General features: G+C 37.7%; 1 protein-coding gene across 1 annotated transcript in view; it reads left to right on the plus strand.

The window, feature by feature from the left end:
• Nucleotides 1–9,119, plus strand: part of ANKRD46 (ankyrin repeat domain 46) — a 42,290-nt gene extending 33,171 nt beyond the window's left edge. The window contains exons 3-5 of the mRNA XM_087447579.1: nt 286–623; nt 2,090–2,248; nt 6,862–9,119. Coding sequence (XP_087303705.1) covers nt 313–623; nt 2,090–2,248; nt 6,862–7,078 — 687 coding nt within the window. The 5' untranslated portion in view covers nt 286–312 and the 3' untranslated portion in view covers nt 7,079–9,119. The remainder of the gene's footprint in view (nt 1–285; nt 624–2,089; nt 2,249–6,861) is intronic.
• Nucleotides 9,120–17,294: the final 8,175 nt, after the last annotated feature.

Raw genomic sequence — 17,294 nt, forward strand, 5'->3', positions numbered from 1 at the left:
TACTTAACTTTAAAAATCTCTCTTAGTTTTTTTACATGATGAAAAGCAAAATAGAACTGTATAGTAATTTCATTGCAATTTTGATCCAGCATATATGAAAAAAATAAGACATTTTAATGGAAAATAAAATATTATTGATAACTTTGTTGTGGTTCCTGTTTGGTGAGGTAATTTATTAGAGGCAGGAGGCCAAGAAGAATAAGTAACAGTGCTTTTTTAAATGACTTCATTGTCTGGATTTAGTTTGGCTTCACCAAATCTCACTCACCTCATATTTCATTACAGGCGTATTCTAACTGCCACATCAAAACAATGTCCTACGTTTTTGTAAATGATTCTTCTCAGACTAATGTGCCCTTGCTACAGTCCTGTACTGATGGAGACTTTAACTATTCCAAGCGGCTTTTGGAAAGTGGCTTTGACCCAAACATTCGTGACAGCAGGGGCAGAACAGGCCTTCACCTCGCAGCAGCCCGAGGAAATGTAGACATCTGCCAGTTGTTGCATAAATTTGGTGCTGATCTTCTGGCCACGGATTATCAAGGAAACACAGCTCTTCATCTCTGTGGCCATGTGGATACTATTCAATTCTTAGTTTCCAATGGACTCAAAATTGATATTTGGTAAGTTCCCTGTGGTTTTTAAAGTCTAGTCAGTTCTTTCCATTAGTCTCCCAACCCATAGTGTAATCTCAGAGTCTATTGATTTTGTTTCCTTATTGATCAGTTGTAGTGACAAGTTCAGAAAGGCATTGAGGACAGTGTAATTTTGTTAGGGAAGTGAGGGAACAAGGGGCTGACTTCTAGATTTATGCTGAAGCAGTGTAAGTTTTTCTATGAAAATAGTGGCTAGGATGTACTACTAATTAATTGTGTATTGTAAGATATGGGAAAAAGAAGAAAACTAATATTTGTTGAAAATCAATTATGATGGGCCGGCCCCGTGGCTTAGCGGTTAAGTGCGTGCGCTCTGATGCAGGCTGCCTGGGTTCGGATCCCGGGCGCGCACCGACGCACCGCTTCTCTGGCCATGCTGAGGCCGCGTCCCACATACAGCAGCTAGAAGAATGTGCAACTATGACTTACAACTATCGCCTGGGGCTTTAGGGGAAAAATAAATAAATAAATAAATAAATAAATAAATAAATAAAACTTTAAAAAAAAAAAGAAAATCAGTTATGGGCTGGGCGCTGTGTTTACTTATGTTAGCTCATTTAATCCTCAGAATGAATAGTTCTTGCAATAGGTATTATCTTCATTTTACAGATGAAATAGTTAGACAAGAAAGGTTAGATGACTTAACAAAGGTCATGCAGCTGGAATTTGAACCTAGTTCCACCTGATTCCAAAGCTTGTTTGCCTTCTATCATATAATATACTATGCTAGCTTCATAATCTCTCTGGGGCTCAAAGTCCTTTTTATACTGAACATTTTGAAGAAGTCATGGGTTTTTTTGTTTGTGTTAGTGATACGTTCTGTCTTGAGTGGAAAAGATGTCAGGCCACCTTTAAAACAGCTTGACCTTTAAACTACAGTTACATATTGCCCTAATTTATTGGTGCTATAATGTCCCTAAATCTGAATAGGACATTAAATGGTTCTGCTACTGCGGAGGACGAAATGTGGTGGGAGTTGACTCCGGGCCTCAGTGTTAGCGGGCTCTCTCCTGTTGTTGGTGTTAAATAGCTAGTCGATCAAAGCAGCTTATTTGGTTGCTTTTGGGTTTTTGGGTTTTTTTTAATTCTTAGACTTTTTTTTTATGTACACTCTTCCAATAAAATGTAAATGTCAGATAAGAATGAATCAAGAACTAGACTTTCCAATTAATTTCTGGAAAGATGCCTTCTTTTTCTTTTATTTACTCTCTTTTATCCACTCTTTTGCCAATATATTCTTTTTTCTTTTTCCCTAGAAGGAAAAAAAATAGGTTAACTCAAAATTCAGGTTCCAGCTCAGCCATTGGTTCTGCTGAGTTTTAAATTTAGAGTTAATTGAGCCCGTGCCTTCTTCACTGAGATCTACACAAATAGTTGCTAACAAGATAATACAACTGCTAAAATGACCTCTTTATTTTCATGAACTTTTTTAGCAATCATCAAGGTGCTACACCCTTAGTTCTGGCAAAGCGCAGGGGAGTGAATAAAGATGTCATCCGATTGCTGGAATCTTTGGAAGAACAGGAGGTAAAAGGATTTAACAGAGGAACCCACTCAAAACTGGAGACCATGCAGACAGCTGAGAGTGAAAGGTACTTAAGATATAGTTTTTTAAGGGCAAGTCACTTTAGATACTTGGATCTATAATGACAATTTGTGAGCTTTTGATTTATTTGCTTTCAAGTACAGAGCTTTGATATTTTCTTTGAACTTTATATAGGTCCTTATGGCTCCAGATTATAATTGAGAAGCTATTAATAGAAAGTACATGGGCCGGCCCCGTGGCTTAGCGGTTAAGTGCGTGCTCTCTGCTGCCGGCGGCCCGGGTTCAGATCCCGGGTGCGCACCGAGGCACCGCTCCTCCAGCCATGCTGAGGCCGCGTCCCACGTGCAGCAACTAGAGGGATGTGCAGCTATGACAGACAACTATGTACTGGGGCTTTGGGGGAAAAATAAATAAATAAAATCTTTAAAAAAAAAAAAAAAAAAAAGAAAGTACTACGTGCCCACATGCACATCATGTTCTGTTAGCCACTGTGCAAGGAAATGTGCTGTATTGGCAGTCCAAGGGAGAAGAGGTAGTTAAAAGCTGAATATGAGGGAAGGAAACAGGAGTTTGAGAATTTTAAGTACAGGTCACAAAAAGAATGGAATTCAAAAAAAGGAGGAGAAAAACAAGTAAGGCTAAAACCTAGACAGTATTAGAAAAGACCAAAAGGTAGTTTCAAGGGTAGGGAAGTAGAGTGCTGAGGGAAAAGTGAAACAGGAGGAGAGAAAGTAATACAAGATTTAATGCATATACAATTCAGTAATATGAAAGTGAAAGTGATTTTCACATGATTTGGAACAATGAAATTTAATTTGGGCTCCTATAAGTAATTGAAGCTAAGATGTAGTGACTGACAGGGTCTTAAGTATCTCATCGTTTCTCATCTAGAACCAGTTTAGAACACAGATCAGGGAGCACTGAGAAGGTAACAAATTATCTTTTTTCTGGCTTCTCTGGCTCAGCAGGTGAAGTCAGTAGGCCAGACTTAGTTGTACTAGCATGTAGTTTGGTTGACCACCGTGGAGTTTCAGCCTTCCAGATGTTACCAGGTAAGAAGGGTGATGAGCTTACTATAGTCTCCTCCCAAAATTTTCAGTGAAATATATTTCAAAGGCCCTCATCAGCTGTTGACCCAGTAGCTGACTGACCAGGACTTGGCATTAGGATCATATGGTTCACTTATTGGGATCGTTGTTTCTGTGAGTTCAAAATGAAATCCTCTTTATTTTCCATAGTTCTCCCTTTATTTGATTCCTTTGTACCGGTGATTGCTTTCCTCCCTCTTCACGTGCTGGCTGGTGTACTCCTTGGGGACCATTAATTCCACTCTCAAACTTCGGACTGTTTTCTTTAGATACTTTCAAGCATTTATTACTGTGAAAAAAAGTTAAAGTGTTTTACTTCTAGAACAGTGCATGCTCTTCATGAGTTATCACCAAAAGCTGACAAGTAGATAGAAGTCAAAGATGCATTGGCAAGCTCTTTTTCTCTCTCCTGTGTACTCTGGATCAACAGTCAGAATGCCATAAGCAATTTAATAACATTGAGTTATCTATTATTTGTTAAAGATCATGTTCTTCCAAAATAACTTGAAATTTATTTTCATAATTCTTTAAGCTTCTTTGCCATGAAAAATGTCCAAGAATGTGTTTTTGCTTGGTATATTTTATGAACCTTGCTTGGTATATTTTGTTAATAGCCAGTTTCTTGGCACCTCTTTATCAGAAATATGCTTTTGACTTCATTTAGCCTCAGTTGTGATTACTTATTAACTAAGAAGTGATTAGTCATTTGAGCAGCTCAGTATGAAATATTTACTCCAGCTTTTTTCACATACCTGCCATTTCACTTCAGCATGAGAATTTGGTTTTTTTTACAGCATTGTGTAAAGCCAGTTCTTCAAAAACTAAGTTATTAATACTTCTACTACCTGGTTGTCCTATCTTACTCCTGTCCCTCAGTGTCATGATAGAAATGCAATGTTGAAGTTTAAATTAAGAAGCTTAAAGGCAACATCATTGATCATTAGGAAAATGCAAGTCGAAACCACAGTGAAATACCACTTCATGCCCAGTAGGGTGGCTATAATCAAAAAGATGGACAATAATAAGTATTGGCAAGGATGTGGAGAAATTGGAACCCTCATGTATTGCTGATAGGAATGTAAAATAGTGTTGCTGTTTTGGAACACAGTTTGGCAGTTCCTCAAAAACTTACACAGAGTTACCATATGACCCAACAATTCCACTTTTAGGTATATACCGAAGAAAATTGAAAACATATGTTCACACAAAAACTTATACACAAATGTTCATAGCAACATTATTCATAATAGCCACAATGTGGAAACAACCCAAAAGTCTGTCAACTGATGAATAAATGAACAGAATGTCATTTATCCATCCAGTGGAATATTATTCCACCATAAAAAGGAATGAAATACTGATAACATGCTACAACATGGATGAACTTTGAACACATGCTGCGTACGAGGAGCCAGTCACAAAAGGCAACATAGTATATGATGCCATTTATATGAAATGTCCAGAATCAGCAAATAGAAAGTAAATTAGTGGTTGCCAGGAGCTGGGAGAAGGTACAATGGGAAGTGACTGCTAAAGGCTACAGAGTGTATTATAGAAGTGATAAAAATGTTCTGAAATTAGATAGTTGAAATAGTTGTACAACTTTATGATATCCTAAAAACCACTGAATTGTACCTTTAAAAAGATGAATTTTCTGATATGTGCATTATATCAATAAAAAAAGTAGGAAAGAAAAGCTTAAAGGGATGGGCTAGCATGTGGCATTATGGCATCGCCATAATGTGTCACGATTAGCCTTCTCTAGAGCAGAAAATAAAGCAAAGTTTTCAGTGTATTTAGTATTTTCCATTTCCCTTAGGATTCCCTGAGATATAGGATAACTTCATAAGGGTCTATAAATCAAGTTGATGAAAAATATTTCCCCGCTCCCCCATATCCTAAGCTTAATTTAGTTGCTTTTTACTTTGTACTGACAAAGACAGTGTAGATGACACTTATACAAAAAAATATTACATACATATGCGCACATACATACCATCATGATAGCATCAGGTATTAACTGGACAGTAGAAAACATCTCATGGGATAAAGTCACCGTAGAAAACTCTTAATAGGCAGAGCTTCGTGAGCTCCTAGAAGAATGCTCGACTGAATTCTCATTTTATATCTAACATCTTTGATTATGAGAGCATGTTAACTCGGCCATAGTCAATAAATTTCATATAAGTCAAAATTAACCTCTCCTGAACCTGTTTATCTGTTTATGGTTTTATGTGTTTAAACCTTCTCAGGTTCTAATCTTATTTTTGAACTTGCTTCAGTTTCCTTAAATTTCTATATGGTTGTAGATTCCCACTGAAAATGCCTTCTCTTGTTCAGAGAATAAACATCTCAATATTAAAAAAGTTTGGTTGTCAAACAGATTAGTCCCCGAGGAAGTCAGCTTCCCATAATTAGAGAAGACCTCTGATACTAGTAAGGGTGGAAGGGCCTCTGGTCAAGAAGTAAAATAAAGTTGTATGTTAAAATAACTGCCAATTTTGCATGGTGAACCAGACTCTAAGACTTTGTTTCATGCTGTTTCTATTGTTCTGTGCCCAGATGGTTGGAAGAATATGAGGTGAGGGGTGTAGGGTGGATAGTAATGACCTTTTGTAAGCAATAGATAGTTGATATGTATGATTCTGGTCATTATGGCTTTAATCTAAATGATACCCTGTTACTGGACCTGTGTGTTGTGATATAGTTGTGGGTGCTAATTCCTTAGCGCTTTGAATTCATCACAGTGCAGCCTTCCAGATACCAACGTCAGACATACTGTTTTCTATTTGTAGTGGTCATATTTCTTGTTGACAGAGTTCTGAAAACCAAAATCAGTGTTTTTATGATATTTGTACTACCTTATTTTCAACTAGACTCAGCCTTTATGCAGAAGAGAAATAAACTTATTTTGTATTATTGTACAAGATAAAACTAGAACCAATGGGAGGAAACTATTAAGAAGAATTGCTAATGACTAGACCTGCCCACATGTGTAACAGACTGAGGAGTAAGCATCCATTATTAGAGGATTACAGTTAAAAGAAGGAATTCCTTCACTGGTCAGATTATTGAACTAAATTAATAAAAATTATCTTTTCACTTTAAGATTCACACACTGTATAAAACGATTTAAATTTTGCCATCTTTGCTTATTTTTATTAACATAAATTCTCAAGTTATGAATCCTTATTTTGAATTCTTCTAAATTTAAAATAACCAAAATGTGTTTTGGTTTAGTATCTGATGGAAACAACTCATTTGACCTACTTTAAGACTTCTGCTTGGGACTTTTTTATTAGAAAAGGACTTTTAACTTTGGCTCTTCTAGATACTAAACCAAGAAACATAATCATTACGGGTTAGCAGTTTACAGTTTAAGGTAGATTGTCGAGATGACTCAGTATGTAAGTGTATGAGAGTATTTGTATATATTTGTAAGTTTTCTTCTTGTAAGTGTTGTGTTGTATGGTTAGTTTCCTAAATAATCCAGTTCCTGTGGTTTCATGTTTTTGATATGGGTGCCGTGTGTTGTTCCATGCTCTCTCTTTTCTCTTTGTGTCTTTCATAGTGCCATGGAAAGCCATTCTCTCCTCAGTCCCAGCCTGCAGCAAGGTGAAGGAGTCCTGTCCAGCTTCCGAACCACGTGGCAGGAGTTCGTAGAGGATCTGGGCTTCTGGAGGGTGTTGCTCTTGATCTTCGTCATTGCTTTGCTGTCTCTTGGCATTGCCTACTATGTGAGTGGGGTGCTACCCTTTGTGGAAAACCAGCCTGAACTGGTGCATTAAAGGAGTTCATGGGAGATGAGGCAAATGCTGGGTTCCAGTGTTTGTTCTCAGTTTCTCAGAAATTTCCTCTTAGTGCAAGGCAGTGAGGGATGTACATTTTTTCTTTTTGCATTTTTACATATTATAATCCTTTTAAAAGAACGACATGTTCCTTTGAACTAACTACACACTATGGTCAAATATACTGCATCCTAAAGCTACCTCTGACTCACCCTGACTTCTTAGGAAAACCTACACATAGCCTTGTTGATAAAAACATGGAAATAGCTAAAGAATGAAACATGAAGTAAAAGACTAGAAAGTCTTCACTATAGAACCTTACCCTAATATAAGACCAACTAAAGTGTTCAAAAAGATAAAGGTTTTTCCTATGTGATTAGTTTAGGTTGGTAGTTTTATTTTGTTTTTGTTTGTTTATTTTTGCAGGAGTCCCTTTTCTCCTTTTATTTACTTTCTCTGGGGGTAGGGAAGAGAAAGAAACATTCAGCTTAAAACTTGAAGTGCTTTTTTCAAATCCTATATAGCAAAGCAGCATTGTTGGAATCTCTTTGGTTCATTTTAGTATTTTCAAGTCTAGTCACAAACAGAACTTTTGAAAATGAGCTATATTTTCTTCAAAAATGATTGATCTTGTGTTCATTTGTTTTTAGGATAATTTTGAATTTTTTGTGTCAGCTGCTTTGCTTCTTAATATCTGGAAAATGAACTTGAGGAATTCATTTTGTTCACTTTTCAATTTCCCCTAGTGTTGATTTCAATACCCTGTTCATTAAAAATACAGTCAGAAAACTGTTTTTCTACTCAATAGTTAGCAGGGAAAAATAATTCTGATATTTAACTGTCACTATAATTCCATAGCGCTATTATTGTGAAAAATTCAGTTCTATAAGCTAGGTGTGGCCGGCCCTGTGGCTTGGTGGTTAAGTGCGTGCGCTGCGATGCTGGTGGCCCGGGTTCGGATCCCGGGTGCGCATCGAGGCACCACTTCTCCGTCCATCCTGAGGCCGAGTCCCACATGCAGCAACTAGAAGGATGTGCAGCTATGACATACAACTATCTACTGGGGCTTTGGGGGGAAAAATAAAATAAATAAAATCTTTAAAAAAAAAAAAAAAATAAGCTAGGTGTATTGTCACAATTGTATCATAGTTCATAATTATTTCATTTCATGTGCAGTCCTATTTAGAGGGCTGTAGGAACTGTCATAACAGTTCCGTCCATGTCACTAATTCTCTGATGGCAAGAACGGATGGAACATCTCTGAGTTAACAATGCTGAACACTATTGTACTGGGTGTCGTAAAATCTTTATGAATGATAATATTATGTAAATTGAAATCTGGCCCCCAAACTGTATTGCAGCTTTCAGCAGTATGTTTGAAGTCCTCTTTTGTTAATGATTCTATTAGGTATAAGTCATATTCTCGGATTGTTAAAGAATATGAAAACGATAATTATTCATCGGGTATTGTCAGAAAATCATAGTGAAAGAACTAATGGTTTTATTTTTTAGAACAAAGGCATCTAAGCTACTACTAGTTGAATTGTTGCTAGAATTAGAAATTACAGTTTAGAATAGAGTTAGTATTTCTGTGATTCTTTTTGCTTCTTGATATTTTCTCTTTCGTGTTTATGTATCTAGGATTGAGGGATTTTCTTTCCTGTGGCTTTATCCTCTCTTAAAGAGCCATTTTAACATTTGTGATTTACCTGGCTGCTTCATTATCAGCTCACAGAGTCTTGCTTTTAGGTTAGATACAAACAAAATAAATCATACTTGGTGTAAGTACAGCAAAAAACAGCAGCCTCTAGGATGGAGAACACTAGAAATCAAAGTATATTCAGAATGAAAGCTTTGGAATTAGCTTTACATTTGTTTGTAAATGTAAACAGATATGCAAAATTGGTTAATGTATATGTAAATAAATTGCATTTTTTAACATTAATGTTTCCTTTTAAGTGCTTATTTCTTTGTATTTTATTCTCTACATTCAACATTGAATAATACTATCAATAAATGTATTTATAATCTCTTATCACAATTCGTTTTCTTAGTGTATCATTATTTTCCTTTTAATTTAGTTTTTTTAATGGGTTGCAATTGGTTGTTTAAAAACAAAGAGCTTTTTTTCAAACCTGATGTAATAGATATATCAAATTTATATATGTTTGCCTTATAAATGCTCTGAAATTAATTTGGGTGAATTGCTTGTGGATTTAAGAATGATAATAACTATCATGATTAAGCAGTTCCTAATAATACAAGTCACTTTACATGCCTCATCTCATTTCATCCTTACATCACCCCCCAACTACATTTACCCATTTTATAAGATGAGGGAACTGACATGAGAGAGTTAAGTAGCTTGTCCAAGGTCAGACAGCTAGGACATAGTAGAACAGGGATTCTTGATTGAGGCTCTATCCCCAATTATAAGTTTGCTCTTTCTTATCCCCCACTGTTGTGAATCTGGCAATGGAACCATCTAGAACCTTGCCTGCTGCCAACTCAGCAGCATGTTACTAAATTTTCCACTCATGTTCCTAAATACTTATCTTTTCCTCCTCCTATAATGCACCATTTTCCCACATCCTCCCAGTGTTACTAACCTTTAAAATTCAAGCTCAAACCCGTAGCAGAAAACCTCTCCGAGTTAACAGAAGACTACCCACTTCTGTGCCTGTCATTTCTCATCACTTACCGTACTCAGTAACCATGTGTATATTTTTTCATCTGTCTCTTTAATTATAAGTTTCATGAGAGCGGGGACTTAGTCTTTTTTTAACAACTGTATCTGTCCACAGTACATCCTGTAGAACTCTTTGTACACAAATAGTGATAGTATTACTTTTTTGCTTGTGGCAATGTTTTTTTCTTTTCAGATTAAATAGTTATTTACCTTTCACATGTTTCCTCCAACATACTGCATGTGTGAACTATGCTGGTTATTCTTCCTCTGCGACGTGCCTGCTAATTGACGGAAGAACTAACTCCACAGCCTTATACTGTGTAGCTCTTTTACATGAGAGCATGCAGGCTTTCCACCAGCATAGCTTTTTTTTTTACCACTTGGTGTAGAAGTCCAGGAACAATATTCACCTTTTGTTATTGGGGTTTTTTTGTTTTTAACCAGGCCTCAGTCTTTGACTTGTGAAATTGTTTAGGTATGTATCAAAGTGCTTTCAGCTGCAAGAAACCAAAATCTAAATTCAAAGTAGCTTAAACCAGAGGAAATGGATTGATTTATGTAACTGGAAGTCCAGAGATGGAGTAGACCCCAAGGGTGACCTAATCCAAATTTAGCTCAGTTCCCCTATGCTTTTGGCTCTGCCCTCTTGTTTGTTGGCTTCATCCTTCAGCTACTTCTGAGATGAGTCCACAATTTTCAGGCCTCACATCCATTTATAACCATGTAGAGAAGAAGAAAGAGACGGTCTTTCCCATGGTTCTCTTCTAGGAAACTTTCCTGCGAAGCCCGCAGCAAACTTCTGCTATATTTCGTTGGCCGACATTATATTATGTACCTTATTCTCAAACTGACCAATGCCATGCACTGGTTGATTAGGCCGGGATTAATGAACCAGTCCTCGGTGGGGGTGGGGTGTGGGTAGAATTAATATGATTGGCTTGGACCAATGGTTTCAGAAATGCTGGTGATTAGTAGGCAGGGGCCATAGATGTTTTATGTCCCACAGCACATGGGACAGTTTAGCACAACAAAGAATTGTTCCACATCTCACATGATTCTTGAATATTCTGCTAAACATTAAAAAAAAAAAAAAGGTTCAGAGAACAGCTGGTGGTATAGCGGTTAAGTTCTTGCACTCTGCTGCGGCAGCCCAGGATTCGCAGGTTCTGATCCCGGCGCAGACCAAAGCACCGCTTGTCAGGCCATGCTGTGGCGGACTCCCATATAGAGTGGAGGAAGATGGGCACAGATGTTAGCCGAGGGCCAGTCTTCCTCAGCAAAAAGAGGAGGATTGGCAACAGATGTCAGCTCAGGGCTGATCTTCCTCACAAAAAGAAAAGAAAGATAAATCTTAAAAAAAAAAAGGTTCAGTTATCCAAGCCTAAAACCCAACTCCATTTTACAGTTTAAAACAAAATATTTTTTATACAGTTTTGATATACACTGAATTTTCCGAGAGTATAACCATGAGATAATTGAGGGAAGATTCTACTTTATTTTGTTCAAAACTTGACCAAGAATTGTGCCTGTTTCAAAAAATCTTGTTATTGACAGCAGTGCTTCTGATGAATCACCAGCATAATTCTCTGTATAGGTACTGATGACTTCATTGTTTCTTCTAGTGTGACTGTGCCTGAACATTTACATATTGAAATACACATTTTATTACCAATTTCCCTTTGTTTTGCCTTTATATTACATGATTTATATGAAATCATTTTATTGATTTCAGCAATTGTTACTTTTGTATGGGACTCATACTACAGCTTCTCTTATTTAGTCATCTTGGTGTACCTTTTCCAAATATTTTATCTTTGAGGATATACCAGGAAGTAGCATTTCTCAAAGTTAATAGAACACTGAGGGGAAAGTAAGGGCCAGCATCTGGTTAAACCACCCTTTAAAATTGTTCAGGCTGAAACAATTCCAGCTGTGCCAGATGAAGTAGAACTTTGGGATCAAGCCAAATCCTTTGTGCCCTGAAGTAGATTCCAAACAAGGGTCTTGGCCTTGCCATGGATGCCTCCTTGGCTTCCCTTAAAGCACAGAGAGGCTAGCATTCTGTTCAGTCACTCATCCTTGGACTTTTCACATAGCAAAGGGACAGCTCCACAGCCCAAGGCATAGGGGTCTTTATTCACTTGGCAACAGAGTTTTGACCACACTGCAGCCAGATGTCAAGGAATACAGTCTGGAGTTCCTTGTTGCCTAATATTCATCAAAAACGTAGCTGATAATATTTGGAGAGTATTGCTTTGAAGGTGTTTTAAATCAGCACTGTCCAATCAAACTTTCTGCAATGATGGAAATGTTCTATATCTGTGCTGTCCAGTGCAGTAGCCACTTGTCACTTGTGTCTTAAGTTAATTAAATTAGAAATTCACTTCATCATTAGCACAGTTATCTAAGCCTAAAACCCAACTCCATTTTATGTTTTAGAACAAAACTAGCTATATTTCTAGTGTTCAATAGTCACAAGAGGCTATTATATTGGACAGCATAGATATAGAACATTTCAATTTTTGCAAAAAGTTCTTTGGGACAGCACTGTTCTAAAATCTACCTCAAGTCAGGTTAGTGTAGAACTAGATATTGAACTGTTCTTTGACAGTATCCACCCCAATTGCTTTTACCGAGCACTATACAGTGCTTATTAACTCAGTTTATCTTTACAAGTTGCTATTGTTATCCCCACCTTACAGTTAGGGCAACTAAGGCACCTGAGGTAGGTTGGAATAACAATGCCCAACGTCGTACAGCTAAGTGGCCAAGCTGAGATTTGAACTCAGGCAGTGTAGGACTGGAGTCTCTTCTAACCATCGTGCTGTGATGCCTCCTTCTGCTTAGTTGTGATGCCGTCGTCTTGAAGTAAGAATTGTCTTGAGGACTAGCCCTGTGTCCCTAACCATTGCATCTGTTCTGAGGAAAGTTGCTGAGGATGCTGTTGGCACAGTTCTTTATGAAGACCCCTGAGGAGGAACTTTAGCTTCTTAAAACCACCAACAACTGTATTTCTGCTGAGCTTTTCTTTCGTCTTATGTTCTCTATGAATTACGTAATAGATGAGGTAGAATTCCTCTTTCACACTGGATGTTGAAAAGCTTAACGCCAAATTTCAGTTCCACCAGAAACAATTGTAATGTAGGTCATTATGGTGATTTATTAGAACCTCATTCCTGGTTTATTTTATATCTTCATCTTTATTTTTATTTTCCTATTTTAAATATTCACTTTTTATTTATGCTATTCATTTTTTTAAATTATTATTTGAGCCCCCTTAAATTGTTTTTGGATCATGACGGAGATGGATAATTAGACAGTTATTCTTATTAGTATGAATTGATAGGACTACCACAAAACTATCTGTCAATTTCTGGAAACTAACAGCAGAAAACGCATTGACCTTCTGCAATTGGAAACAATAGTTTGCTGCCTCCTATTAAAAATGCGATTATGGTTTCTGGCATACCTGCAGTTGTCAGTTTACCTTATTTATGTGCCTCTCTTTGTTCCAAAAAGGGTTTAAGTTCAGCTGAGTAAGCGGTATTATTCTGAACTGTGGAAATCAAGTGTCCTACATTGTTCTACTCTGGCATTCTGATGAATCATTTGAGGGAAGCCTGAAAAATGAGCATTAACAAGTTACTATAATCACAGAATTTCAGAGATGGAGGGACATTAGAAGTCATCTAGGGAGAGGAATAAGACCAAGAGGGACTGAATAACTGTGGGCCCACAATTATGAAAGTGGCAGAACCGTTATGTGAATCCAGACATAGTCTGTTACTCCACTACTGCCCCTTACTCACAAGTCTCCATCCCACCACCCACCATATGCTAGTCTAAATGTTTTTTCAAAAATACAAGTATCTGGTGTTAGAGACATAAAGATAAACTTTCTTGACATTGCATTCTGTGTACTTTAATAGTTAACCAAGACACTGACCTGTTCAGTAAGCTGATACTGTCGTAAGCCAAGAATGTATTTTCCTGTAACCCCAGTCTCCATTTGTTTATGAACAGGAGAATCACCACAAACCTATCATCTTCTCTTGATAAACATTTTCTTCTCTTGATAACATTTTAAGTGAGAAATCTTTTCACATCTGAAACAAAACCCACACCAAATAATGCACTGTCTCTATAAAGCATCTTACACTGTGGAAATGTTGTGAGGAACCCAAGCAGAAGATTCCAGAGTTTCCATAGCAGGCATGGTATTTCCACATTTTCACTGGTCAGTCACAGTACTTTTTCTTATTAGAACAACTATTGCTTCAATTCCATTGTCTGCTGCATACTTTTAATTCAAGTTAGGAGATTGATGATTGCAGGAACGTTTGTCAACTTAAGCCCTGGAGTTATAAAATGCCCTGTTCGATGGTGTTGAACAAGGCCGTTCCCTGCCTGGTTCTCCAGTGTGTCAGAGATGTCTTGGGGGTGTTAAATGAGCTCATTAGTGTGTGTTCCCATGTGTCCTTTCCCACATCTTCGGAAGCATCTCTAAAGAGGCAATGAGAAACGTGTGAAGATGGGAGAATACCCCACACTCAGGACGTTGTATCTGCTTAGGAGTCACTCATTTAGGGGTATTCAATAGATTCTTCTCTCCCCTTTTTTTCCTAGAGGTTTATTTTGGTTTTGTTTTGTTTTGAATCTGGGTTATTTTTTCGTGTCCAAATTAGTCTAAGGATCAATTTAATAATAAGCTTTGTTTTAGGGTAATTCCAGCCTGAAATGTGCCATAGTAAATCTACTCCTGAGATTTAAAAAAAAAAAAAATGGATAGGGGCCGGCCCAGTGGCGCAGCCGTTAAAAGTGTGCGCGCTCTGCTTTGGTGCTTTGGCGGCCTGGCATTCGCAGGTTCAGATCCCAGGCGCGCACCGACGCACCGCTTGTCAGGCCATGCTGTGGCGGTGTCCCATATGAAGTAAGGAAGATGGGCATGGATGTTAGCCCAGGGCCAGTCTTCCTCAGCAAAAAAGAGGAGGATTAGCGTTGGATATTAGCTCAGGGCTGATCTTCCTCACAAAAAAATAAATAAATAAAATGGATAGATTTTTTTATTTGCTGGAATCATTAAAAAGTAATGTGTGTGTATATTATTTTATGAATAAATATATTTTAACAAATTTCAATTGTTTTACCTTTCTCTTTTTTACGCTACTCCTTTATGTGCTTTTAAAATTGTGTGGTATGGGGGCCGGCCCTGTGGCTTAGTGGTTAAGTGCGTGCGCTCCGCTGCTGGCGGCCCGGGTTCGGATCCCGGGCGCGCACCAACACACCGCTTGTCCGGCCATGCTGAGGCCGCGTCCCACATACAGCAACTGGAAGGATGTGCAACTATGACATACAACTATCTACTGGGGCTTTGGGGGAAAAATAAATAAATAAAATTATAAAATTGTGTGGTATGCAGTGTTAGCTCTGCAGAATGCTTATGTGTTTTTGTATGTGTTCATAAGCCAAATTCCGTGTTGGAGTCTCAAGAATAATTGTTAGCCTAATTCTCTTGCATCTTCACACTATAAATTGCAAGTATTTAGAAGTGTGGAATTGCGGAGTTACTTATTTCTTCCTGTAATTGGGCTATGAGAAGGTTATTCTCTGTCACATTAAAAATTAATATTCCCTTTCTTTGGGGATTAATTTCTAAATTTGAAGACTTTGGGTCAGAGTTGGCCGGACTGTTTCACTGAAACTTCAGCCGCTAAGAAACAAAAATAGGTTTTAAAATAGTTTTTAGGTCACTGGCACAGAAAGCTGGCAAAAAGCTATAACTTGCTTTGGATAGTCCTAGTTAGTACAATTCCATCAGCACAGGCTGTTCTTTTAGACTGTGATTCAAGTTTAGGAGAAAATAAAATATAAGGATCCCTAAATTTTTACTCTGTAAGGTTAGGCTTGGGTGATTCTCCTTTATTTTAGTAGAGCCCCTGATTTGGGGGAGGGGAGACATATTCAATCAGATATCAGTTGTATATTTCACCTTTTTGAACCGTCCCCATTCATTTGTTATTTTAGCTTATGTTCAAGTTTTGGATCTAGACAGTGGAGGCTGTGGTTACACTGGAAAACATGTAGACTTGGGGTTGATAGATCCTAGCTTTGCTCAATATGGACTCATCTTGCTCAGATAATTTAGGTTTTTTGAACCTTTGTCTTCATCTGTAAAACAGAAAGAATACCCACCTCACAGACTTATAATGAGTACAATAATAACTGTCTTATTTGGGTGCTGTGTGTGCACATGTATGTGTACTAGGCCCTACAAGGGTTAATACTGTTGTTATCCCCATAAAGAAAACAAGGCTTAAAGAGTTAAGTATGTTTCCTAATATCATGGAGTAGACCAAACCAAGAGTCTGTCTAATTCCAGTGGTTTTGTGTGTGGCATTAGAACATGGTGCTTCTTCTAGTTAAGTGAGCCACCACATCAGCAAGTACGTGGTACTTTATAGGGAGTCAGTATAAGTTACTTCTTCTTTTCTCTTCGTGGAATAAATTATGTGATTTATTGACTGAACTCTAGCTTTTTACATGCAAATGAGCTACACATTATCACACAAATTCTTCTTTGCCAGGGAATCTTTAATAACTGCTTTATTCATTACAACCCCCATCCATGATTTTTCATAGCAGCGGCCTTATAAGAGCCCATAGAACCTTGTAGGCATCATCTCATTAGCGCTGGCAACCCCTCCTTGATAAAGGAGCCTCTCAGCCATCAAAAGAACCCAGAGACATCTCCAGTGACAGGGAGAAGGAAAATGCCCAGGCTCATAACCCCTGAACTGTCCAATCTCAGGTATAAATTGAGAAGGGAAGTGTACCTTTTTAACCAATTAGAAAGTTTTAAAATGCCACATACACACCCTGTAAGACTCAAGAGGATGATTTCTGTTGCATTCCATGAGAAAAGATCTGGATATAGGTAGCCATGTCTGCTAAATTCTGTTCTCTAGTAGAACTACTCTTGATGAGAATGGAGGAATAAGAATTATGGAAACTTATATTTTCTTTCTAGTTGAGCTTTTTTTCTGTTTAGGAAGCATAAAGCTTTTCTCTTATGATTTTTATATCTGCAATTATGTTGGCGCTGTCAGATCCTCAGAGCTGTGGTGACATCATAATTTGCCTAATTACAAAAATGTTTTAATGGTTGAGCTTAGAAACCCACTATAGTTCTTATGATCTTCAAAAAGTACATGTTGGTCACATGAAATAAGAATGCACTAGATCGTCAGTCAACAAACTTTCAGCCATTCTGGAATTCTCATTCTGGAAAGTGGCAGCCCCAGTCCCAACACAAAGGAGCTCTGCCTTTTCTTATTTCCCCTTTGACAAACCCTACACCTTTCCAAGGCCTGCCCTGCCCTAGTCTTGAGCAGCAGGTGGAAGAGAAAGAGATTTGGAAGGCAAGCAGTTACCTTGTTCTCTGGCCCTAACTCAGAGATGCTATAAATAGAAGGGGAGCTCCTACCCCCCAAAATTACCATTCTCTTTGTACAGACTAAATATCTGACC

This window comes from Ceratotherium simum, chromosome 23 (assembly GCF_057802395.1).
Source record: "Ceratotherium simum simum isolate JZ-2026a chromosome 23, ASM5780239v1, whole genome shotgun sequence".
Lineage (NCBI taxonomy): Eukaryota > Metazoa > Chordata > Mammalia > Perissodactyla > Rhinocerotidae > Ceratotherium > Ceratotherium simum.